The sequence below is a fragment of the Hakea prostrata genome, chromosome 7 (assembly GCF_041222555.1).
Source record: "Hakea prostrata isolate BN-2017 chromosome 7, UWA_Hpros_2, whole genome shotgun sequence".
Classification (NCBI taxonomy): Eukaryota; Viridiplantae; Streptophyta; class Magnoliopsida; order Proteales; family Proteaceae; genus Hakea; species Hakea prostrata.
Window position 1 is genome coordinate 24,788,267 of NC_142606.1, and position 22,816 is coordinate 24,811,082.

Here is a 22,816-nt window from a genome sequence, read left to right on the forward strand (position 1 = left end):
AGAAAATGCATTTAGAGATGAGTTAAAACATACAATAGAGTTTAAAAACCCAAAATTTCGATTATATCCTGTAACTAGGAAGGGGCAGGGGTTGGGGCGGTCGACCTTTTGCCTTTCTTTAGATTTAATTTCTATTTGAATCTGGCATATGGGTTTTGATATCCTCCCTCTTCCCTTTCACAAAGCAAACATAGAAGAGAATAATTATATTGCGCCGACCTGCAGTAGGACTAGTTCAGGGTTTATTTCTCAGGTATTCTAATGAGTCTTAGTTTGGTTTGCATTTAAGTCTTCATCATAATCTAAATGGGGATTATGATGTTTTGGGATTCTCTAAAATCCAAAATCAGTGTCCGAGAAAAAGAAATCCCAAAATGACAAGAATATAAAGGTAAAAATGACATTCATTATTATTTCTATAAATAAAAGTAGTATTGTCTTTTTAACTTGTTTATTCTAATGAAGGGAAAAATAGACGCTACATATCAAATCTTAATAATCACTTAACAATAATAGAAGTGAGGGGGCAACAATAATTTCATTAATTAGTAATTAAGCTTATGGGGTAGGAGGCAACGATAATTTCATAAAAAATGATGTTTGATTAGTAACTATGCTATGGTACACGAGACAACAATAATTATCCCTTAAAATTGTGGTTTCCTATGTCTAAATCTATATCCCATGAATGATACATTTAATACACGTTCTTGCGTAAAAAATTTCAATCCTTATTTGGCTTCTTTATATCCATGTCAAATGGTATCCAATATCAATATCCATGGTGAGATTGATTTTTACATGGTTATAGTACATGTAATTGGAAGGGGCATTGGTCAACATGGAATTCAATATGGTATCGGGTCTATAACAATGGATATCGATAGTTTTAAAAGGATTTGTACTTAAATCTTGTTGGAAAATGGATATTTGATAACTGTAGTATACCGTGCATTGAATATCATTTTTTGTTTTGGTAAACGTAAGATTAATTAAAACTGGGGCAAGAAAATCTCGAGACATCCTGAGTACAAGCTTTAAGAAGCCAATGAGTGGAATTGGCCCATACAGTCCTACTTGCCATGGACTGGGCCTTTCTAGCTAGATTGTCAGCCACACAATTGGCCCATTAGAGATGTGTTTAACTACCCAACCCGGTTTAGATGAGAGTATATAATGGACGTCCTCCACCACACGAACAGCTTCGGTCTCACTGGGAAGTAAAGGGTTAGCAATTCGAAAGACAAGACCTTCTGAATCGCTCTCAAAGGTAACCTCCACTAAAGCTTTCTTCTTCGCCCAGAGTAAAGCTTCCCTTAGCGCGATCGCTTCCCTAGTAAAGATGCTCGATCTGGAACAAGGGATTGAAACAGCGCCAATGAATATCATTTTGACTCGACATCTTTGTTGACAAGGTACAAAATTGATATATATATGTATAATTCAATACAATCCATTCTTGGCACCATCTATATGAAAATGATTTTTCACATGATTATGAGGTAGTATCTTTTCTACCCAATAAAAAGAAGAATAAATAATAAATCCAATATGTATCACTTATCAATATTTAAATTCATGATTTTCTAGATCAAATTTCTATTTGGAGGATATTACGGATCGAATGGTGAGATTTTAATCACTTAATAGCCTACCATCGCAGGATTGTTCGGTTGATAAGACCAATACCATTGACTGGAGAGGTCGTGGGTTCAATTTTTGTCTGATGCTATATGATGTAATAACCTCCTATTTTTTTTTTTTTTTTTTGATAGAAAATAACCTCCTATCAAATATATAAAATATTGTCTGACTAAAAAAAGAAAAGAAAAGAAAAAGTAAAGAAAGTGACAGATTTAATCTTTATCCAGCTTGTCTATTATGTATAGACCACTTGTCCCAGTCATCTCTAACCTGAGTTAGTATCCAGAGTCAAAACGGGTAGTCTTGAAAGGTCAAATAATAAAACGTTGTAATAGATTTTTTTTTCATGAAACAGATAAATAGAGTATTTTTATATCTGTCGTTCATCGCTTCCATCGAACGGTCAAATATTTTTGTAAAATGCATTATTAAATGACCAAACGATGTAACCGAAGCCGTCATCTAGCCGGTCGGTGAGGCAACGATAGAGGAGAGAGAGAGAGGGGTTTCAGATTTGCCCCCTTGCAAGAGTTTTTTTGTCATTCGTTTCTCTGCGATCCCCCGAAGGATTCGGTTGGTTGTCAGGAGATCTAGAGAGTTCTCACGTCGATCATTTCTTAATTTCTTAGCCGGAGAACGAGATTAATGAGTTGTGAGGTCCGTAGGAGGAATTGGATAGAGTTTTTCTAGTGATTTTCTCCCTCGACTGGTTGGATTTGCATGAGGATATGGGCTCTGAAGATGCTGCTTTTTTGGACGGTGGTGGTGGTGGGAAGCTTTCTTTCAGTTCCTCGTCGGTGTCATGCTCGATTTGCCTCGAGCTTGTGATGGAGAATGGGGACCGATCGAGAGCGAAGCTGCAATGCGGGCATGAATTTCATCTTGGTAATTTGGAAATAACTGATTTAATTCGAACAGAATTCAGCTTTTGCTTGAATTTGTTGACATTTGTGGGTCACTGGACTTCGGTTGCGTCTCAAGTTAGCTTTTGTTCATTTTGTCGTTTTCATTTTCAAAACTTCGGTGTGAATTTAACCGAAGGATCGATCGATCTTGTCATGAACTCGTCGATAATTGACCAGGGTGGATCTGTGATCCATTGGAGTTCATCTATTTCTGAGAAATATTTGTCATGTTTGCAGTTTGAAAATGATCACTGGTGAAATGGACAGCAGAGTCTGTGCGCCAATTTGCATGCCGCATGCAGGCTATGTATCTATATAATTTGAAACTAATAAGAGAAAATGTTACCATTCCAGTATTTTTGACCATTACACTGCGATTGGGAATGAGGTTTATAGACATAACAAGCATAGTTAGAAACTGGTGATGGAACACTACCTGCGTGATCTATCTGAAACTAAATGTTGCATTTTATTCATGATAACACCCAAAAATGTTATTTTTGTTTTACACTTGGGATTTTGCCTTTAGACTTCTAGACATTGCAAAGCAAATACACGTTATTGTAGGTTCTAATCATGGTATCAGCAAGTCCATTGAGGAATTATCCACTAGGTTTAGTTTTTGCATGATGAAAACCTCCTGTTCTTCCTGTTATTTTTGATATAGGATTCCATATGATTTTGCCCCCCTTTCACAAGATTTGTTGTACTTCATCATATGTGAAGTTGTGAATACATAATTTTCCTTTTCTGTTGCTGGTGCTCTTCTTTAGATGAGTCCTGATTTCCATGTTACACACATGAATTCTCCCAGATTGTGATTCAGATCTCATAATTTATGCTTCAAATGAGATTCCTTTATGAGCTCCCTCTTTTTCCCATGGTTTTCCTTTCTATCATTCCAGTTGTAGATTGAGCAGCATTCAAGCTCAGTTTGCAAAATCAAAGTAGAGTCTAATTGGGCTTGTAGGAATTTTGCATAACGAATTAGGTAGGATTAGTTGAGATTGCTATTATTTTTAAATGGGTGGTATAGTTTTGGTAAACGAAATTGGCTTTCATTTGGTTATCTTGGTGTTCATGAGATTCAATTATTTTAATTGTGGTCAGAGTTCTATGGTGCTTTTGGAATAAATTCATGTCCTTGTGTGTAAGACACATCATCTTTGTGTTTTTTTTAGAAATGGAGTTTTCTAGTATGCTTGAAAAATTGCTTCATTGGCAAGAGGCCTTCATAAGTTTTGTTGTCTTTCAATTTCTTCTGCTCAGCCATGTGGCAAACATTTAAGACCAACCTGTACATAATCTTATTTGATGGTCAAAGGCTACACTTTACATTGTATCGATGGATTTTGTATTTCCATGTGCAAGTTCTGGACTGTGTCCTGTAGAGGCTTCTTTAGGTCTGGTTGTGTGGAGAAGTTATTCAACCATGTAGATTGTGAAGAAGTTGCTGGCAATACAGGTTTATGGGGAGTTTCCATTTTTATGATGCATTTGATCTTCTTGATCAGAGGTTGCGGGTTGGTCATTTACATACATGGTCTTTAACTTTCTCATTGCATCCATCTTAGTTGATGCTCTGATGCTGAAATGACACAGTATATTAAGTTGAATGATCATGCTACAAGCCTTGAAAAATGATAGATTCACTGATTTTTTCAGAAGTAATGTATCAACTCGAATGATGAGAAAAGCAGTCCTTTGGAAATGCTGAGGGTAACATTCTTAAACTTGGGTTAAGTTGATGAGGATTTTGTTAGTTCTGTTGGTTTTTTGTTTTTAGTTTTTCTAGGTTTTCCTTTTCCTTTTTGCCTCCAGATTCGGGAATGCTGGTTCTTCTGCAATTCTTTTTCCCGTTGGTTCGCACTATAAATTCTCACTTTTTTATGGTTTTCTTGAGGGGTTAAAAGGGTAAAGTTAAATGGCTGTTGGATGTAAAAGGTTTTTTTTATTATTTAGTGAAATATGAAAGCTTCATCACTATCGGAACAGGCTACTCCAAGTCCAACATACTAAAAAAAAATTGGAGGATGTGTGATGTCCCAACGCATTGCTGAACATAGAAGTTTTTGGATCTAAAAAGAAATTTTTTTAGAAAATGTCAGTAAGGTAGAAAATGAATAGGAAGGTCAGAGGGGACCACTTCAACTATTTGTCTCATGGGGATTCACTCAAACCAAAGTGTGGGACTCACCACTAGAGGAATGGGAAAACATCCTTTGAAAAATTGCTTCTTTGAAATGTAGATATTGTGACGCAAAGACACTGCCTTAAACTGACTCAAACCCAGTTGGTTATTCAGTTAGGGATGAACCAGGTCCAATTTGAGTCTTGGGTCTGGTAGGATTTTAGGAATTTATGTCATTTGGAAAAAAGTTAAGGTCTTTTAGTTTATCTGTTTTCTTTTATTTTAAAGCTTAACTACATAGGTTATTTGGTTTTCCAATTCTTCTCAGTTTCCTTACTTGAGTTAGCTTCCTTGTTAGAGAATGAGTCTTGTAGGTCTTTTTATTATACATATGGTCCCCCATCAAGAGACAGATTGAATAGAATGAACTTTGTACAATTAGTAGCCTTTGGGTTGTGTATGTGCTATTCCCCCGTTTTCCTCTGTTTTGTGATTTTCATCTCTCTTTACCATTGCAGCTCTGATTTCTCCCTGTTCTTTTTATTATAGATATGGTCCCCCATCAAGAGACAGAATGAATAGAATGAACTCTGTACAGTTAGTAGCCTTTGGGTTGTGTGTGTGCTCTTCCCCCTTTCCCTCTGTTTTGGAATTTTCATTTCTCTTTACCGTTGCAGATCTGATTTATCCCCAGCTTTCCAACCTCTAACCAGCCCTCTGCCAATTTGTTATCAGAGTATAAGGACCCATTCCCTCTCCCTCTTCCTATTCCTTTTCTCTATCTCCTCCCCTCCGGACAGAGAGCCCGCCACGCAGGTTATTTTGTTTTATTTTTGGGGGGGGGGGGGGGGGGAGAGATTTATCTTGCCAACTGAACCCCATTCAACCCAACTCTCCCCTTTTTTGCCCCCTTGACTCCTACTATAACCTTCCCTTCCCTTCCACTGCATTCCTCACCTCCTGTCATTTCCAACACCACCACCTGATGTAACCCAGGCTCTAGGGTTTAGAGAGTTGATATCAAACCCTAAAAATTGGGTTCTTTAAAGATCCTCTCTTTGAGAACCAGCAGTCAAATATCCAAACCTTGGAGGTTTTGTTTAAATAATTATAATCCATTGTTGAATGGAACTGGAAAGAATTGGTTATGGGATGGAATTGGGAAATTTGGGGTTTCAACAGTACCAAGATGGGATAGGATTGGGGAAAAGTTAGGCTTTTAATACCCAAACAATACCCAAGATGGGAAGGGATTGAAGAAGTTGGAGTTTGGGGGAAGGTAAAAGGTGTTGTAATGCTTGTGACTAGGGGAAAGGGGTTTGGGAGCTTGCGGTCGGGTCTAGGAAGGTTTAGAGAATGGGGTGAAGATGATAGGGGCTCTCCTGAGGTTCTTGAATGAATCTTGAATCTTTCCTTCTTTTTTCACTTTCTTGCTTGTTTTCTTTGCTTTCTTTTCTTTTCTCATTTTCTTTCTTCCCTTTCTTTTCTTTCCTTTCCTGAAATTCTGCACTTGCATTTCTTGGTTGCTGCACGTTATTGAAGGGGAAAAGAAGAAGGAAAGAGGAGGGAAAGGGGTTGGGGAAGGGTTGCTGGAATTTGGGTTGGAGGGGGTGGGAGAAGGGTTGCTGGTGAGAGAGAAGAAGGGGGAAGGGGGCTGGGTTACCTACGGTGGGAGGGGAAGGGTGGGGGTGCTGCTGCCGCAAGGGAAAGACGAGGGGGAGGGGAGGGGGGTTGGGAAGGGGGCTAGTATTATTCTTGATAGGAGGGGCTGTTGACTGAGATTGAGATGAAGAAGGCTGTCGCAGGCTTGAAGGAGATGAAGAACATTTCTGAAATTGCAGAAAAACTCTCTTTAATCCCTCAATCCAGATTGGGGGCTAGTTTCTCATGACTCCAAGTCTCTAAACTTTTATTAATCTTCAACTGATTTGTTTACAAGGAGGTGGAGGCTTTAAATAGCCTTACACTTGTGGGTAATAGACTTGAACTCAACCTAATTAGACTCAACTAGGGAATCCAATTTGGGTTAAGTCCCCTAAGAACTCAACAACTTAATAACAAACTAAAAAGGAATCTTCTAGATATAAAACAACTTGCAAGAATTGATACACAATTATCCAGCAGGAATCTTACTTTAAAACTAATTCCATCTAGGCTTCAACTCTGACCAGGACTCTTAACCACGAATCCAATTGAAAAACAAAAAGTAGATATGGACTCCTAAAAATATCAGGAAATTTACTGAATCTTTTTGGTATTCAAGGGGGTGGGGAAAATACCAAATTACCCTTCTGAAGGTTCAGCCTTTTGGTGTGCCAAATGAGTTTGTTCCAGGGTCCCTCTTTGATGGTTTTTGCGGGGGCTTGATCTGGTTACATCACCTCCCTTGCCCCTCCTTACACCGAAAAAGGAAAAAAAGAGAGAAGAAAACCTGTTTCTTCTATTAAGTCAGAAACCTTCTTCCACTTCCAGCATGTGACAAGAGTCCTCCTTTTGGAAGTTGTTCAACAAATTTCTCCCCCTTTTCCTCTGGTTCCAGCAACAACATCACTTCCTTCTCATTTCGTTTGGTTTTTCTATAAATAAAATAAAATAAAATAGAACCCTTCCCTTTGTTTATTTTTCATTTGGTTTTTCTATAAATAAAATAAAATAAAACCCTTCCCTTTGTTTATTCTCTTATGATTCTGTCCCACCAATCGTTGATCCTTTTGTTTGGTTCTTTCTTTGTATATGCTTTCTTTTTTATTTTTCCTAAACTGCTCCTGACTTTTGCTTCCTTCTATCCCTTCTTCTAAACATGCTTCCAAGTTTCTCCCCAGATGTACTACTAAACACTTAGTTTTCATCTTTTTGTTTGAATTCCAGTATTATGATTTCCCCATCCCTTATAGAGCTTATTTTATTTACAATCCTACCTACAATCCTACCATTGTTATTGTAAAGCACTGCAACGTGGAGACTGATCGATACAATTTATTGCTTTCAATTTGCAACGGGTTCTGTAGAACTGCGGAGAGAAATTTCTAATTTGGCAACTAGTTTTTGGAAGCTGGCCAATATTAACAACTTCTATACAAGATGTCAAGCATAATCAATCATCAAAAGTTGTATCAAATGTGGACTATGAAATTCAGGATCCTATCATCATTGGAACTGAAGAATTGATCGATGATCCAGTTTCAGTTGTAAAACCTGTAATGTAACCCCCAGATTAAGGGCCAATAACCAGGATCAATTAAGGGAAATCAGCAGTCAAAATTTGGGTCTCTAAGTCACTGCAGCTAGGGTTTTAGGGCTCTTTTAGGTGATCTAGGGTTTGTTGAATAGGTTAACAGGGTTCGGCTAGGGGTTTGGGCTTAGGGCTTTGAAACAAGACTCTGATCCTGGCTGTTTTCAGATTCAAAATCTGGTTCCTTAAGTTAGGGTTTGACAAAAACTAGGGTTTCAGAATTCTAGGGTGTTAAGGGTTGGCTAGAGTGGTAAGCTGGGTAGGGGCAAAGGGGGGGGGGGGGGATCCAGAGGGGAGGCGATTCTAAGGAGGGGGTGGAGTTGGGTTAGGGTTTTGATGGGTAACTAGGGTTAGGGGTGGCATTCAAACGCTAATGAGGGGGTCGGGGTGATTATTCCAAAAGGGGGTGGGATTTGGGGGGAGAATTAGAAGACAGGGGAATTAGGATTTGGGGAGGAACGAGGGGATGCTGCAGGCTTGGGGAGGGGGAAAGAGAAAGGTTGTGATGAATAGGGTGATGGGAAGGGGTTGGAGGATGATTACTTGTTGAATAAGGTAGGGGATTTAAAAATTGCTGAAAAGAAGAAAATGCAATGCTGCAGTAAGGTTTTCTCCCTTAAAGGCCCTGATTCCAGTCGAATCTCCTAAAATCAATTTTGATTCAATCATCAAAAACTGTCTTGGTTACATGCATAAGGCTGTATTTATAGCCTGCATTGAATGACCGGATTGAATTGCTTTAGGTTTTGATATTACTGTTGTTTTTTCCCCCTCTTTTAGTTTCATGAGAAATCTATTATATCTGATTGGATTTATTTCTCTAGTTAAAATTCAAGAAGAAGATGATGAGCAGAACCAATGATTTACTTCCTTTGTTACGATTTGAGAACAGGTTGATGGGCAGAAACAATTAATTGCTTACATATTTTTTATGAAGAGGAACATTAATGCAACAGTTAAAAAATGAAAAGGCCAGATTCAGTATCTTTTCTAATTCAATTTTAGGTTGGTTTTGCAAAAGAGTCAACAAACATATATTTGTACATTACCTTATAAACCATGTTTTCCAAATTGGTTCAAGAACTTGGTGTCTACGCCCAATTTGGTGAGCCAAAAGACTGAGTTGGACCGAGATCTCGCTGAGTTGGTGCAATATTTTTTTTCTTTCTGTTGAAACCAAAGCCATTGGGGTAGGAAGCACACAGTTACAATAAAATTCAAAGGTTGGAGTAACGAGAGTTACGAGATTGATGAGAACTTGTGAATCCCAATATAAAAGAGAGAGATTATTGTGAACCTGCAAAGATCTCGTTCTATATGATTCCAGGTAAGTTTATATGTTTTAGTGAAGATAAATTTTTTTAGTGCTGACCAAGTTTTCCACCAGCGAAAAACCAAAATTTTGATTGAAACGTGGTCAATACTTTGTATTTTTGGGTAAAACTAGACATGTAATGGGCCACTCAAAACTGGTTGAAACAACCAAAATCTGGTTGGCTGAAATTGGGTAAGAAAGTTGATAGTCATTTTGTTGAAATCATCAAAAATTTCAGAATGTTGACCAAACTAGTTGAAGCCTGTTGAGACTTGGTATTTTTTGAACTCCTTTACGGTTTCGTCTCAGTAACATAGGGTTTGATTTCTTGTCAGGACATAAAGTAAACAGCTACATATACTTAAAAAGTATAATTCACATATAAGCTGGTCAAAGTAGCTTTAAGACCTAGGGATTATAACCTATGGAGTTATGGACTCCAACAAAACTTTGCTTTATGCTATAGGCTCTGACCATTCCACTTATGATGCTATGTTGCCCCAATAACTTGAGGCAAAAGTGGTTGGTGCTCCAGCAGCACTTGCTTATTAGTAGTTACATTTATCACAGTTTCAATTTATGGTCATTTTGCTATTCTATAGGTTGATAACCCTTCATTTTAATAATAATCCGATTATTTAATTCTTGACAAGATGACGGCTTATATAATTGAATCTCGCAGGAACTGTTCTACGATGTAAGAAGATTTTCATTTTTTCACTTTCATATTGTTATCTTCTCGTATATTTGATCCTTTTAGGCATGCCTTCAACGCTTAACTTGATTGCTTGTCTGCAAACTTTAAAGTGGCTACCCCAGCCCTCAGGTGTCCTGTTTAATTACTTTCACTTTTAATTTTGGAGTCCAGAAGGCTAAACCCAATTCAGCCTTCCATGCCATAGGCTTCAGAAGATTCTGTTGCAATTACATGCCATTCTATTGATATTTTCATACCAAAGTCCTGTTATATTTCACCTGCTTTTTATGAATGATCTATATTTGTATCACTGATAAGTTGGATATGGTCCTCGGTCATGTTTCTAAATGTGCCTTGATTTTATTCAGATTGCATTGGTTCCGCCTTCAATGCTAAGGGAATGATGCAGTGTCCTAATTGCCGAAAAGTCGAGAAAGGTCAATGGCTTTATGCAAGTGGAGGCCGTCCATTTACTGAGTTTAGCATGGAAGACTTCACCCATGATGAAGATCTATATGATCTAAGTTTTTCTGAAATGGTAATAATAGCAGGGGTATTATTTGATTCATCTGTCTAACTTAATTGGCCCTACATGGTAGTGACAGAATATTTGCAGTCAGATGCTAGTTAATGTAAGATTCTGTTCTTTTTTGCTTTTTATTTCCTGAAATTTTTTGTTTATCTTTTGTTGGCTGCTTGTATAAGTCAAGTGGAAGGATCAGTGAGTGAAGATGTTGCTGGTTCACTGGTGCAGTTTTATCTGGGGACCTTTTCAATGATGATTCTGTACTCACCTGCCACATGGATTGATGATTTAGCAGTCTTGACCACTGGATAGATGTAGACCTTTATATAAGGCAACCAGTCAAATTTGGTTGCGTATCCTAATTTTTTATCAAAATGGTGCCATGGGTAGCCCGGTCTTTCCCATTTTGTTCTCCGGTGAATCTTTTCTCTCTCTTTTGGTTGTTTCCTTGTTTTTTTAAAAAGTTGTTTTTCAATCCTAATAATGAATGCACACTTGGAGGAGAGTCAGATTTGTTAAATTTCAACATACTTTGACTGCTGAATAGGGATGGCAGACCTTGCGGTAATGGTAGGGTTGCTTCACTGCAACCTGGTGGTCTCTGGGAAAGAACCTCTCTGTGAAGCCGGGATAAAGGCTGCTTACATTAAGACCCTCCCTGCAGTGCCAAGAACCTTGTGCACTGGCTACACCTCCTTTCTTCTTCTTATTCTTTAACTGCTGATGAGGACTATATGTCCAACAAATTTGGGTGCCCCAAACAAATTGCGATGTTGCTTCATTGTATATTCATGATGACCACCAATGATATAAGTCCATATTGGAGTTCTCCACTGCATTATTTGTCAATTATATTTTGTTGAGGTTTATCCATATGGTTGTATATCAAAATGCTTTAATAAAAAGGTGTAGCATTTTTCAATTTAAAATGTACCTGACTTCTTAGTTTTACATAACATGTTGTACAAACATTACAACAGTTACCTTATGTGGTTTTTGAATTCTTAGATATTATTTAATTAGATCTAATTCAATACGAAAAACATAATCATTGACTTTCTGTTAATTTGTTATCTGAAACCATTAGATTCTTTATTTAGAATTTGAAGGATTGCTATTGACCTCTAATGTTCTTTCATTGGTCTTTGTCTTTTTTCCAGCCATTTGGTGTCCATTGGTGTCCATTTAGCGGATTCTCCCGAGTTCATTCATCATTTGAGTAAGCAAGATGTCCTTTGAGAAGCTTGTATTTTTTTAGGGAAAATTTCATATACACTCCAAGAAATATGGGGAAAAGCAGAGATGCCCCCAATTTTTTTCCAATTGGCAATCAACCCCAAATGTTAATTAAAATTGCACAATAGTACATTCTAGTAGCAATTTCCATTAAGTCATAGTTGGATAATTTCATAATCCCTAAACTGCCCTTATCTTCTTGTGACTTTACAGTCTTGCCCTTAGTAAAATAGAGATATGACAACCGCACATTGTGTGCTTCCTCCATTCTCTAGTTATTATGTTCTTCTTTGAGATCTATATATCTTAGGATTTAAGCAGCAGAAGAAAAGAAAAGAAAGTTGGAAAAATAATTGGAGAAATTACAAAAGATTAAAGTTGAAAAATAATCTACTAAACAAAATTGGGAAATAAATCAAAACTTTGTGGAAAATACATTTAAAAAACCAAATTTGGAAAAATAATTAGAAAGATGTATTGAAAACCCCCCCCCCAAAAAAAAAATTAACTACATTGAAATTGGAGAATTAGATTAAAAATAATGAAATTCAAAAAATAAATTTAATAACTAAAATTGGGAGAATGAGTGAAAAATAAGTAGAAAAATAAAATAAATACCCAAAGTTGGAAAAATGAATTCATGAGCTTGCTTCCACTGTGATACCTTTTCTAAATCCTATCATAATCCTCCTTGGAAGAATTAGTTGACAAGATTAACCTAACAGTTTTTAGGAAGAGTCACATGACTGAATTTGAATAACCAAACGGTTTTGACATGATTCTCGAAATAACATTCTTAGAGTCATGTTCTTAAGAAACAATAATCTTCAAGATTACAAAAATCAAATACAATGTAAAGTTTTCCTTAATAAGAAGCCATTTGTGTTGTATTATTCTGAAAACGCAAAAGCCCTACTTCCCAAGTCTGAATCTCCTTTCACTTGTTCTCTTCTTCTTCTAAGACTCTGTTTCCATTTTTGCCCTGTTTTCCGTTCTGCTTACCAATTCAGCAACCAGAGATGTATGGAGAGAGACAAAGAACAAGCACTCCATAAGATCTCAGACTTCCAAAGCTTGTAGGAGTAGCAATTTTAAATTTATTAAATGGTGAAGATTCAAAAGCAGAGAAAAGCAAGAGAAGAGAAATGAGAGAGGGAGATTGTAATTTCTGATGTTGAAGAAAAGGAATAATTAGGAGGGTATATTGGTCGTTTTACGTTTTAAGATACTGAATATGGCATAATTGTAAATTTGCTTTTAGTAAATAATAAATACTACCTAGGGTATCTTCATCTTTTCACCAAACCAATTTATGGTTCTAACAGAAGAGGAGGTGATTGCCAATTTGGCATACTTGTGGGATGTCTGCTTTTTTCTGATTATTTTGGGGTATCTCTGAAACCCCCCCCCCCCCCTTTTGGGTCTACACACTAAATAATTTTTCAGTATTAGCCTAATACACTGAAAGTATATGTCTCAATTAATCGGATTATTTCCTCTGGTTTGTTTCATTACCAATGTCTGGTTTCTCCTTTTCCAATACTGGACTGCATGAGCTGTTTACACAGTGTAATGTGTTCCTAACAGATGCTAGATGGCATGTCTGGTTTCAACATCCATTTTAGTTGTTCTTTAGCTTTTCTTTGACAAGAAGTTTGGAAACTTATTAGCACTTGAATTGTTAGAAAAATATCTTGCTGCCCTTAAAGAAATTACCTTGGAGAGTTTTTAATTTGTTTTAATTATGTTCCTAAGCTGAAAATCTGCTTCCAAAGAGGAATATGATAGCCTCTCTCCTCTTTTTCTCTATATGTCCTTAGCCCATGTTAGACTCAGATTCATTTATTCTCTCTTGATCTAGTGGTACCTGTTTGAATGATTCAAATTCATCACTGAACTGGGCTTGTTTTGTTAGAAAGAACACTTGGGTTGGGTTATATATGTGTTGGGCTTTTGATTCAATGGGCTTCTTGTTTCTCAACGTAATTGATTGCTTTCATGAGCCTAGATAGGGTAATAAGGTCATGATGCAACCCAAGGATTAGGGTTGGATTTCAGAATCTTCTAAAGTTGAACCAGCACACAGGTAGGACCTCTAGATGTTTTGGCCAAGGGGTATGGGGGCCAATAAGGCTGCTGGGAATGTCAATTCAGGTCTGAAATTGAATAGGATTTCCAACTCAAATTTGAAATTCAAATCCTAGTTGAACTGGGATTTGGCTAGGGTTGGGGTTTGGGGAATTGGGCTGTTGTTCAGCAGTTTAGCACTAGTGGAGGACTATTCTGCAGTTTAGAAACGGGTTTAGGTCTGTAGCGAACGAGTTTAGGATGTGTTAGAAAATTTCTGGAATTTTTATAAATTCTGCAACTTCAATTGAAAGAAGATGAAGTGCAGAAATCTCAGAACTCAGAAAATAGGACTGGTTTGGGGAAACAGATGTTAGGACTTGGTTCTATAGGCTTGGGTGACTCTAGGAAGGGTATAAAGGATATAATGAGGTGTTTGGGGGCTGGAATGAGGGTGTCCTAGTTGGGGTGGGATCTGAAAACGTGGGAAGGAGAAGGGGGAAGGCTCTCGGGTGCTAGGGGAAGGAGCTGAAACTGCAGGGGATTGATGTGGAAGGGGCAAAACTTATTTGTATGTTGAGAATGGAAGGCTGTGAATATCGCTTGAGTGCTGGAAGTAGAAGAAGAACTTGAAAATTGCAGAAACACTAACTTAAAACCTGGCCGCAGGTCACTCTCCCAGGGATCCCACTACTTCTCCCAAGTCTTTCTTCAATTCATAATTTTCATTCACTCAAAACTGAACAATACATTAAAATCTTGGCTACTTATAGCCACTTAACCAAAATAGACTCAAACAATGAAGTTTGGTTCCCAAATAACCAAGACTTACCTATTTAGGACTCAACTAATGAACTTCCTACTAAGTAGGATTCCAATTACTCACCAAGATTGGAAGTTCCAAAATTTAAACCCTATCACACTAACAAACAAATACCAAAATTATTCAACTACTAAGACTCCAAATTAGGAAATAAAAATATAATTAAGATTCAGAAATAAAAATGGACTCTATCAATTAGTTAAGCTTGATCTAGGGGTGGGAAAATGATGATTCTACCCCTGGATAGAATTTGGCCCCCTTTGGTTTGGCCCAACTTCTGAGTGGGCTTGGGCCACTTTTGTGGCTCTTTTGGGCTGGCTGGGGGCTGGATACATCAGGTTGCCTATGAGATTAACTTATTTCTTTACTCAGTTTATGCTTAAGTTGTTTTGGCTTATTGTTGAATCGATCCATCTGATTCAGTTTATTTTTTCGTCTAGTAGATGTTAGTTGCTTGTAATTTGTATTATTATTATTTTTTTTAATTTTTGGTAATTGCCAGTAATTAGTTCACAGTGGTGTAGATGCCTTGTATCCCAAGCAAAGGGGGACCAAATTGGAAACTTGCTAATTTGGGATCTTTTAATTATGGACTCCTGCTGCTCCCTTCTATCATTGTATAGAACAACAGTACAAACAGCTACAGTTTCTCTTTCAAACCAACTTCCTTAATGTTGATCGAAGGAGGAAAGGGCTGGTGTTCAATCCATTCAATTCCTTCTGGTGGGAAGCCTGGGAGGCTGATTCAGGCATGCCTTCTTTGTGCCTCATGCTTGCATTCTTCATCCTAACACGTTTCTAAAGTTGAGAAGTCTCCCTTTTTAATTGATTTTGCATTAGTTCAGACACTTAATGCTTACTATTAATTCTGCCGTAACCTTTCAATGCTGTTCCCTGACTCCATTGCTCAATATAGTCATCAACCTTTTTCATATTTTGAGCAAGCCCTGTATGCTGTGAGAGGACGGACCATTGATGCTGGGGCACTGCCTTGGACCTGCCCCATCCAGATGAAGATGACCCAGGTCCAATTTGGATCTTTGGTTAGTTGGATTTCCTTTCAGGGTTGTCATGGTGTTGAGGCTATCCAATGCAGTTTAGGGCAGTCTAGCGCTTACGTGGTTTAAGTGGGCATTCCCCTCTGTACTCCTTTCTATCATAAATATTTCATACCTATTATCACTACAATTTGACAATGAGCCACCTGGAATCAGCAAAAGGGCAAAAAACATACATGATACAGCTACTTCTGTAACATCATATAAATACCAAATTACCAACCCGAATCTAAAAGTATAATGCAGCAATGAAATGGCATAAATGAAATTCTTTTTTCTAAATCTAGGTTGGACTAACCTTTAATTTGATTACTTACGGGCCTACCAGATTGATGCATAACATAAATCAAATATACAGTGGCACAGTTGTAAATATTCTGAATTTTCTGAAGGTTAATTGGTAGTTAAATAGAAGAAGGGACTACGAGGAATCAGAGTTATGGACAGACTAGAATAAAGGAACATGTAATTGTAGACGGTGGAAATAAAAAACAAAATGCAAGAAAGAGTCATGGTGGAGAAAGGAGTTATCTTCTGCCTTATATAAGGACAAAAGAATAAAGACAACTAATCATGAGTAGAAGACTGAGTGGAACTAAGAGATGAGGGAAGGGTGTCTTTGGAAAGTGTTGAAAAATATGACAAGGAAATTTGGAAATGTAGAGAAAGGTTGCTGCTTCTCCAACATTTAGACTGGTACTTAGGAAACCAGGTTCGATCCAGGTGGAAGAACCCCTACTAATCTTTGATTGAATACCAGCAGCCTTAAAACTTGTAGGTTTGCAACTCTAAACTCTAGTGAATGGAAGTCAAGGAAACTTCTTCAAACAGGTACTGATCAAGCAACATTGGATCTAAAATTTTTCCAGTTGGAAAAAGGGCTACCCAGTCCAAAACTGATTCTGTAACCCCTGAATCCAGCAGACTTTTGAAACCATTACACTGGTGATTCCATCCCTAGGATAGGTTCCAGCATATAAATTTGAACTTAAATAAGTGAGGGGGCAAGGTAGGGCAGTTTGGTTCTTCTGAGCTGCTGCTGTTGTCCAGAACAAAGAAAGGGCGGGGGGGGGGGGGGGGGAGAAAGAAATAAAAGGGAGTAGCAGGGAAAAAGAAGTGGGGGGGGGGGGAGGAAGAAGAAGAAATTGGAGGAGGAATAGAAAAGGAATAAATGGTTGCAGTGTCTGATTATCATGGTTACAATTTACAAGTATAAAATAGAAACATAAGTAAAACTTACTTCCTAATATTTAGGCTTACTAGGTAGAAACCTGATGAAACTCAAAATTAATAATTCCTAGTTCCCACTGAAAACTGCATGTATTTTCCAAAAGTAAATGATCCGTAAATATCCACTGAACCTAGAAATCCATGGACCTGGTTCATCTTCACATGAATACCCAAATGGGTTACGCCCGTCCAAGGCGGTGCACCTGTGTTAGAACTAGTAGATAGTAATCCATGGTTGTGAAGTTGTCACCTAGGTGTCCAGCCACTACTCTCTTGCTTGATTTGCTGGTGTCACTTTGTTTGCCTTCTGGTGTCGCTTTGTTTTTTATTCCCTGATGTAGTCTTAGATTGACAACGGATCAACTAGGAGCCAATAACGGGGATCTTCAGGTAGCTTGAAATAAGTTAAAATAGGGTCTCCGCTCAGTTAGGGTTAGAATTATGGTTGAATTATGAGACTGTGACAGATGAAGGTAGGGGAAGGCTATTAGTGAAGCTTTAGGGTTTTGTGGATGGGGGAATGTTGCTGGAATTGAAGATTCAGCAAACTAGGTTTAGTGTTTGGGTTTCTGGAAAGTGAAGAATGAACGAATCCAGGGTTTAGGAGTGGAATTAGGGGTTAGGTTATGGATCAAGTTTCCAGCTATGGAAGGGGAGAATTCTATCAACTTCTGGGTCAAAATTGATGGGTCGATTGGGCTGGGTGAGAGCTTGGATTTCCCAGGAAGAACCTTGAGATGGAAGGCCTCAATAGGTGGCAAAGGACTAAGGGCTGCAAAGAAGATAGAGTCCTACTTATGGGCAGGGGATGTTGTGGTTGAATCAAGGAAAAATTTTCTGTCGAAAGTAGGATTTCGACCCAAGAAAAGGTTTTACCTTTCTACCAACGTCCATTTCATCTAATTTCTTGCCTCCTACCTATTTGAAGCATAATAAACACAATGGAACTAGTATTTTGAAGGAAAAAAACCACTGAAAATTTATCATTCAAGTATACTAACAAATGACTGGTTACAACAAGTACAAATTGTATTGCATACAGGCATAGAATTATTAGCATAGATGAATTGTTTGATAGAATGGTTGCATATACAACAAGTCAACAAAATAAAATGACCAACTAGATCAAGTGATGGTGTCTCACATATATTAGGTTGAAGCCCATATATCACATATATATATAAAATACATTATTTAGAAAATAATTATTAAAATCAGAAAATGAAAAAAAAAATGGTAGCAAATAAAAAAAAAAAAAAAGTTTAACAAAACACAATCATTAGATCATAGTCCTAGGCTAAACATATATTAATTTCAAGGCAATACAAGATCATTTAAGGAATGACCAAAACAAAAAAAAAAAAAAGGGAAGTTTGGAACTGTTGAGTATGGCTCATGCTTCACATTCTATTGTTGCTGGTGCTTTTTTTGTAACTGTTGTGGCTTAAGAGGTGTTTGGAGGCAAAAGATGAATAAAAGAGGTGCTTGAAGGCAAAGGAATTGTAGAAATTAGGTGAAAATGGGATAGAAATCAACAAAAACTGAGGAAAAACAAGTTGGAATTTTGAAATGGTCAAAACCTCCGAAATGGTTGAAGTCTCCGAAATCTCTGTCGAAACCTATAATTTTTCCGAAATAATTGGAATTTCGTTTCAGTTTTCAAAAATGTAGGCATTTTGGTCGAAATTTCGACAATTTCAACCAAAATTTCTTCTATGGGTTGAATATTGGTGATTGGGTTGTTTATGTGATATGAATGTGCTGTAGGTGTTTTAGGTCCTGGAAAATCAAAGAAAAAGAGGGTTCTTTGATTGATGGGGCTTTGACTTGAACCTCCTGCCCTTACACGATCTAGGAACTGAAGGGGGCGTTGATTAGAGCAAACACTAAACTAAACTTTATAGGGGATCACAAAGTTGCAGAACAAGAGAGCATAAACTTAGAAAATCGTTGGTAACCATCCCTCTTCTCTCTCTTCTTATTTTTTCACTCCCTTTCTCTTCTCTTTCTCTGTTTTCTGTTATTTATATTATGTCCCTTATTCCTATGCAGCATTGGAGTTTTAATCCTTTCTTGTCTCTAAGACATGAGACACCTTCCTTTGAGAATTATGGAGAATTTAAAATAAAAATTAAAAAACAACTTAAAAAGACTCCATAACCTAGCGAGGGGAAGATCCTAATTGCTTAAATTGTACCAGTACTTTGATGTTTCTATTAGGCTGCGTTTGTTTGCAAATGTGGGGTGGGAAAAAGGGGGTGGGGAAACAAAAACATGTGGGTCCCATGTGTAGTGGGGTGAGGGAGAAGGAAAGGAAAGGAAAGGGTTTTGTGGAAAAGTGATAGTGGTGGGTCCCACTTTTTACTTTTCCCAACTTTCCCACAAAGTCCCACCAAATATGTGGGGGTGGGAAAGTTGGGTTGCCACATCAGCAGACAAGTTTCCTTGTCTCCCACTTTCCCACCCCAAGTAACCAAACAATCTACCATTTTGGGATTTAAGGGAAAAGTAAGAAATCTACACTTTTTTCAAGAATTTTCCCACCCCACCTTTATTCCAGCAAACAAACGCAGCCTTAGTGGTAAGACACTTGGATTACCTCTTGTTCTTCTTGTGGATGTAGGTCTTTGGATCTGCGTCACCTTCTCCAACACTCTGGTTCCCCTAGACACCATGACAACAACGTTTCATGATCCCTGCATGTGTCTTCATATGAATTGAAGTGATGGATACTCTTTCTATATTTCTTTGTTGATTCTCTAATGTGGTCTGAAGGTTTTATAGATAGGATTCAAAATCCAGAAAAAGTAGTGGGGTCAAGAGATGGGGAATTTCTAGATTTCAGGAGAACCCTGATTGAATAAAACCTACTGATCAGGTTTGAGCAATATTCCTGGTTAAGGGCCTGATTCTATGGGTAGAATAAAAATTCTGAGATCTCAGACTAATCTGATAACTGGCTGTCAAGATCACAAGGTATGTACTGTGACTAGGAAATCTCAGGACAGGGTAATCAATGGGATATTTTATGAGACTGAAATTAATTTCTAATAAAACTCAAAATATTAATTTGGAACTGCAAATCCAAAAATATAGGATGCAGAAATGAGACACCAGAAAGTTGACTAGGATTTCAGAAAACTGCAGCAACATAGAATTTGGTTTAAGAAATCAGTTAATGACAAGGGCGGATCTAAGCACAACTGTAAGGTTGCTCCATTGTAACCTAGATGGACTAGGATGTCAAATTTCAGTCAGTCAACCATGAACAATCACTCGTCTAACTTCAAGCGCCAGAAAGGAAGACTAGACCAACACCTTGAATGGGTTTTCCTTTTTGGTGCTCAACTAAATGGGTTTGGCTCCATGAAGCACATTCTGCCCTATTAAAGTCAAAACAACTATGAATTCAGACATCAGAGGCACACATGCCCTTCTACCTTTGTTGTCTTTGGTCTTTCCCTTGTTGAGTTTACTGCATCTCATTTCATCTGCTCACATTTAATTTTGTGGTGGCCACATTGGGATGGAATATCTCCTTTATTCTTACTATTTGGGAAGAAAATATTTCTACTCTGTGGTATGACCTATTGCATGTATTGGTAGAGGCCTGTAGTTGAAGTACCTACTATGTGTATCTACTTTCTGTTTTAGCATATATTACCCCTTTTAAAAGTTAATTAACCTTATTGTCTTTTCACTGATATTTTTTTCTTTTTGTTTTATTGTTTCCACTCTTGCAGGGAAGGTGAATCTCCGTCACCTGCATGTGAGTATCCTTCTTTTTTGTTGACTACAGTTCTTCTGTGTGGAACTTTACTGGAGGCCTTAATTAATTCATGATTTCTTCTACAATAGATCATGATCTGCTGGGACCGCATGCCATCTTTGCTGAACATACAGCTGCATCATCTGCAGCCCATTCTTGCCCTTACATTGCTTACTTTCAACCACTTCAACCTTCATCTTCAACCTCAAGTGAGAGCCTTCCTGATGGTTCTAATTTTAACCATCACTGGAACAGTCTATCTGGGCACAGTGATATCACAACTTCACATGCTTATCCTGCTTTGGACCTCCACTATCATGGCTGGGGCCACCATTCTCCTCCCTACTCTCCAACAAACGCTCGCATTGGCAGTGGTGATCAACCTTCGGTTCAGTCTGCAACACTGGGATCAAATAGAGGCGATTCTGATGGTATACCAAGGGCAGGATCTTTTGTGCACCCTTTTCTTCCAAGTCATGGGTAAGTCTTGGTTTTCAGAAGTTCTAGTTCATTTTTCCCCTCGTACTATTTGAAATATAACTTCGCATTCTTCCATTTTTCAGCTCTGGTCCTCGAGCTGGGGGCTCTGTGGTTTCCCCAATTGTGCCACCTTATCCAGGCAGCAATGCCCGGGCCCATGACAGGATCCAAGGTCTCCATTCTTACCATCAACAGCCGCAGCCTAACAACTCAGTGGGCGTGCGACTACCTCCCATCTTTTCAGCTATGAGGAGAACCAGTGGTCCTAGAGGTTTGGCTCCAGTAGGACCTGTGGCCTCATCATCTGATCATGCTGGGGCCTTCTATGTCTTTCCATCTTCAGGTTCATCTGGTCGGAGCCTCCAGGATGCCGAGAATCCATTAAGAGGCCGTTTCTATGCATGGGAAAGGGATCGCTTTGCTCCGTTCCCGTTGATCCCAGTTGACAGAGAATCAAGTTGGTGGGGGCCATTCCATCAGGCTGCTGGTGGTTCGGATCCCGGCATCCGGCCTAATGGGTTTTGGCAGAGACATGTATCGGAGAGGACATCATCACAAAGTCGGCCGGAGAGTTCTTATCAGCCCGTTCATCCTTCTGGTAGAATGCTTCCTTTTCTATGAAAGCATGCCAACACCAGACCGACTAAATCAAATTATATGTGAAAAACGATATAAATACTGCAAATTTGTACATTCCGGCGACGTTATCTTTGCTGCTTGACCCTGAAAACTGAAAACTGAAAACTGGAAACTGGAAACTGAAAACTATCGTTTGGTGGTCACGCAGCTGTGTGGTGACCTTGTCTTCCTCATTTATCTCTCGGCCTCCTAGGAACACAATTAACTTATGTGGAACGGCAGTAAATGAGGAATTGTTCTTGTTGTAGCTCTTGTATCATATATTCATCTTCTTTTGAGACCCAGAGTCATTATAGCCCCAGCAGACCACCCTGTATAGGAGATCATATGCTAGTAGATCCGGTGCTACTGTTGTACCCTTGGGATCTCTTAAGGTTGTCATTGCAAGTCTATTAGATCTGGTGATAGCTATTGGGGATATGGATGCACAAACACGAACAAAGAATAAACATAAGCAAAATATAAGAGGAATTTAACGGATTTGATAAAACTTTTACTATATCTGCTGAGAAATTTTTTTTATACTATTTCAAAAAATCGCTGACAATTTTTACATATTATTAAGTGTGTGTTATCCTTTGCTTGCTCCTAATTCTTATTAGTGGGATGGGTTACCCAATTCCCTATTGGAATTAATACGTTTAAGTTATCTCACATATTGGAAAATTTAAAACTCTAATTCCTATATAATTCCAATTTTAACATCGTACAAGTAATTGTTCTGAAATCCTGATTCATATAAATATAATATATTTATAATTATATGGACTACAGGATACAATAAATATAATATATTTATAATTATATGGACTACAGAATACAAGACACTCAAATCCAATGATTTCTACCGTCGTTTGAATTTTGCAAACCACATTGAAGAAAATATGTTGCTGATGTCTCTCTACAATCACCTGTCTTTGTAGCCCACATCTCCCTTAGGGATGCAATTCCTGACCGCCAATGCCTAATTTAGCATGACACACCACACACTAGGGGTGACCTGTACAGCTCATCACGGCCATACGACGTGACATGGCTTCACCTCTCACATTGACGTAGTTGGC

At 38.1% G+C, this 22,816-nt stretch overlaps 1 protein-coding gene across 2 annotated transcripts; it reads left to right on the forward strand.

Moving 5' to 3' along the window:
* Nucleotides 1–2,110: 2,110 nt before the first annotated feature.
* LOC149010752 (E3 ubiquitin-protein ligase RFI2-like) lies at nucleotides 2,111–22,274 on the forward strand. Of its 2 annotated transcripts, none has more exons than XM_089160633.1 (6): nucleotides 2,111–2,529; nucleotides 10,293–10,462; nucleotides 11,611–11,669; nucleotides 20,608–20,633; nucleotides 20,723–21,113; nucleotides 21,197–22,272. In XM_089160633.1, the coding sequence occupies exons 1-6, from the start codon at nucleotides 2,373–2,375 to the stop codon at nucleotides 21,732–21,734; spliced, it is 1,341 nt and encodes a 446-aa protein (XP_089016759.1). In that variant the 5' UTR covers nucleotides 2,111–2,372; the 3' UTR covers nucleotides 21,735–22,272. The 2 variants fall into 2 exon arrangements, with proteins under 2 accessions (XP_089016759.1, XP_089016760.1); XM_089160634.1 differs by lacking the exon at nucleotides 2,111–2,529 and adding an exon at nucleotides 2,559–4,268 and having other exon boundaries at nucleotides 21,197–22,274.
* Nucleotides 22,275–22,816: the final 542 nt, after the last annotated feature.

Coding starts and splice junctions, on each gene's coding strand:
- LOC149010752 (XM_089160633.1), top strand. CDS start 2,373: ATGGGCTCTGAAGATGCTGCTTTTTTGGACGGTGGTGGTGGTGGGAAG. Junction 10,463..11,610: donor ATCTAAGTTTTTCTGAAATG/GTAATAATAGCA, acceptor TCTTTTTTCCAG/CCATTTGGTGTCCATTGGTG. Junction 20,634..20,722: donor TGAATCTCCGTCACCTGCAT/GTGAGTATCCTT, acceptor CTTCTACAATAG/ATCATGATCTGCTGGGACCG.